General features: G+C 39.0%; 1 protein-coding gene across 1 annotated transcript; it reads left to right on the top strand.

Moving 5' to 3' along the window:
* Positions 1-449: 449 nt before the first annotated feature.
* On the top strand, positions 450-1,415 carry LOC103210771 (olfactory receptor 4C11-like). The gene has a single exon (XM_007956684.2). The coding sequence runs from the start codon at positions 486-488 to the stop codon at positions 1,413-1,415; it is 930 nt and encodes a 309-aa protein (XP_007954875.1). The 5' UTR covers positions 450-485.
* Positions 1,416-2,098: the final 683 nt, after the last annotated feature.

Below are 2,098 nucleotides of genomic sequence, written 5' to 3'. Positions count from 1 at the left end.
TGGTAGATCCCACCGTGGAGTTGATTGCCTCTTTCATCATGGGGAATAACTACCACGAGCTGCCCAGCCACTCAACCAGGCCCAGCCAAGTTGACAGACAACCATAACTAACAAAGAGACATATGTGTTATAAATGTATTTTATCATTCAGCAGTTATTTTTCTTTGGACTTTACTACAATTTGAGAAATAAAACTGAAAATTCACATAAACAATTTATTTGGTTTCTGGCATATGTTATTGCTGTTGTTGTTAGATGCTGTCAAGTTGGGTCCAACAAAGAGAACAAAATATAGCCTGGTTTTGTGCAATCCTCACAAACATTGTTATGTTTGCAGAAAGCTACATTATTACCCACTGGAAATAGAAGTTTCAAGATCAAACATAGGTGTTTGGGCTCCCAGTGCAATAGCCATCTCATAAAATGGTTACTTTTCTCCTTGCAGACTGTTTCTAACCTCTACTTTCCTCATATCTACTGAAACAATGCAACAAAACAAGAGTGTAACTGAGTTCATATTCCTAGGATTGACACAAGATCCTATAAAGCAGAAAATGGTGTTCGTAATTGCCTTAATTTTCTACACTGGAACTATGGTGGGCAATTTGCTCATTATTGTGACCATCAAGTTCAGCCGTGCTCTTGGGAGCCCCATGTACTTCTTCCTATTTTATTTGTCCTTTGCTGATACCTGCTTTTCAACTTCCACAGCCCCTAGGCTAATTGTGGATGCTGTCTCTGCAAAGAAAGTCATATCCTACAATGAGTGCATGATGCAAGTCTTTGTACTGCATTTATTTGGTGGTATGGAGATCTTTGTTCTCATCCTCATGGCTTTTGATCGCTATGTGGCCATCTGTAAACCCTTGCGTTACCCAACCATCATGAGACGACAGGTGTGCACCACCTTGATTATTCTGGCCTGGACTGGGTCTTTTATTCATTCTATAACTCAGATTTTTCTGGCCTTGAAACTGCCCTTCTGTGGACCCAATTTGATTGATCATTACTGCTGTGATTTGCAACCCTTGTTACAACTTGCCTGTATGGATACTTATGTGATCAACCTACTGTTGGTGTCCAATAGCGGGGTTATTTGCTTGAGTGGTTTTGTGCTTCTAATGATCTCATACTTTATTATCTTGCGTTCACTGAGAAACCACAGTGCAGAAGGGAGGAAAAAAGCCCTTTCCACTTGCACCTCTCACATCTTTGTAGTCATCATATTCTTTGGTCCAACTATATTCATGTATACACGTCCACCAACCACTTTCTCCATGGACAAGATGGTGGCTGTTTTTTATACCATTGGGACACCCTTTCTCAACCCACTCATCTACACACTAAGGAATGCAGAAGTGAAAAATGCCATGAAAAAGTTATGGATTATCCAAATTACTTCAGACATCAAATGATTAAATGAAGATATGATAATATATTCAGTAATGTGACTGAGTCATTAAAAACATCAAATATGATAGTGTGTAATTATTGTCTAACATCTAATCATTTATGAGGTGGTAGGTTTTCTAGGCAAGATTAATGTCTAGTATTATTTTTTGTGTCAGAGCTAGATATAGTGTCAGTATAATTCAGCTACTTACGGACAAAGCTGACAGCATCCTGGCTCAATATTTTCTTGAGAGCTCAATTCTGGAATGGTTGACCATTCATCATTCTGAATCTATACCTTGTTTTGATAATGAAGCTATGTATGCAATGACAGCCATGACAACTTGTGAGAACCTGTGTACATAGTGTAATTAATTCTCTGTGATCTTTCTTTCTGTCTATATACATTCTGAATTTCATGTCCTCCTTCCTCTGGCACCCGCAGGTCAAATGAGCCCGGTGAGTCAAGGTCATCCATTCTATTTTATCAATAGTTTGCTTTTGAAGTTTTATGTTCTGATGTTCTGAATCAGAGCCAGGTTTTTTTTTTTTTTTTTACTTATTGATATTCCAAACTATAAACTCACCAGCCACTCCTCGGAAGGAAGGTTGGGCAATCCTACTTCCGTAGTGATACTGCCTCGGAAACCCAAGGAGGGGTCGCTATGAGTCGGGTTTGACTCGATGGCACATAACAACAACAACA

Source organism: Orycteropus afer, unplaced genomic scaffold (genome assembly GCF_000298275.1).
Source record: "Orycteropus afer afer isolate SDZICR_OR568_19922 unplaced genomic scaffold, OryAfe1.0 scaffold00650, whole genome shotgun sequence".
Lineage (NCBI taxonomy): Eukaryota > Metazoa > Chordata > Mammalia > Tubulidentata > Orycteropodidae > Orycteropus > Orycteropus afer.
Note: the sequence above shows the minus strand (reverse complement) of the source record. Positions and strands in the feature narration are given on the sequence as shown.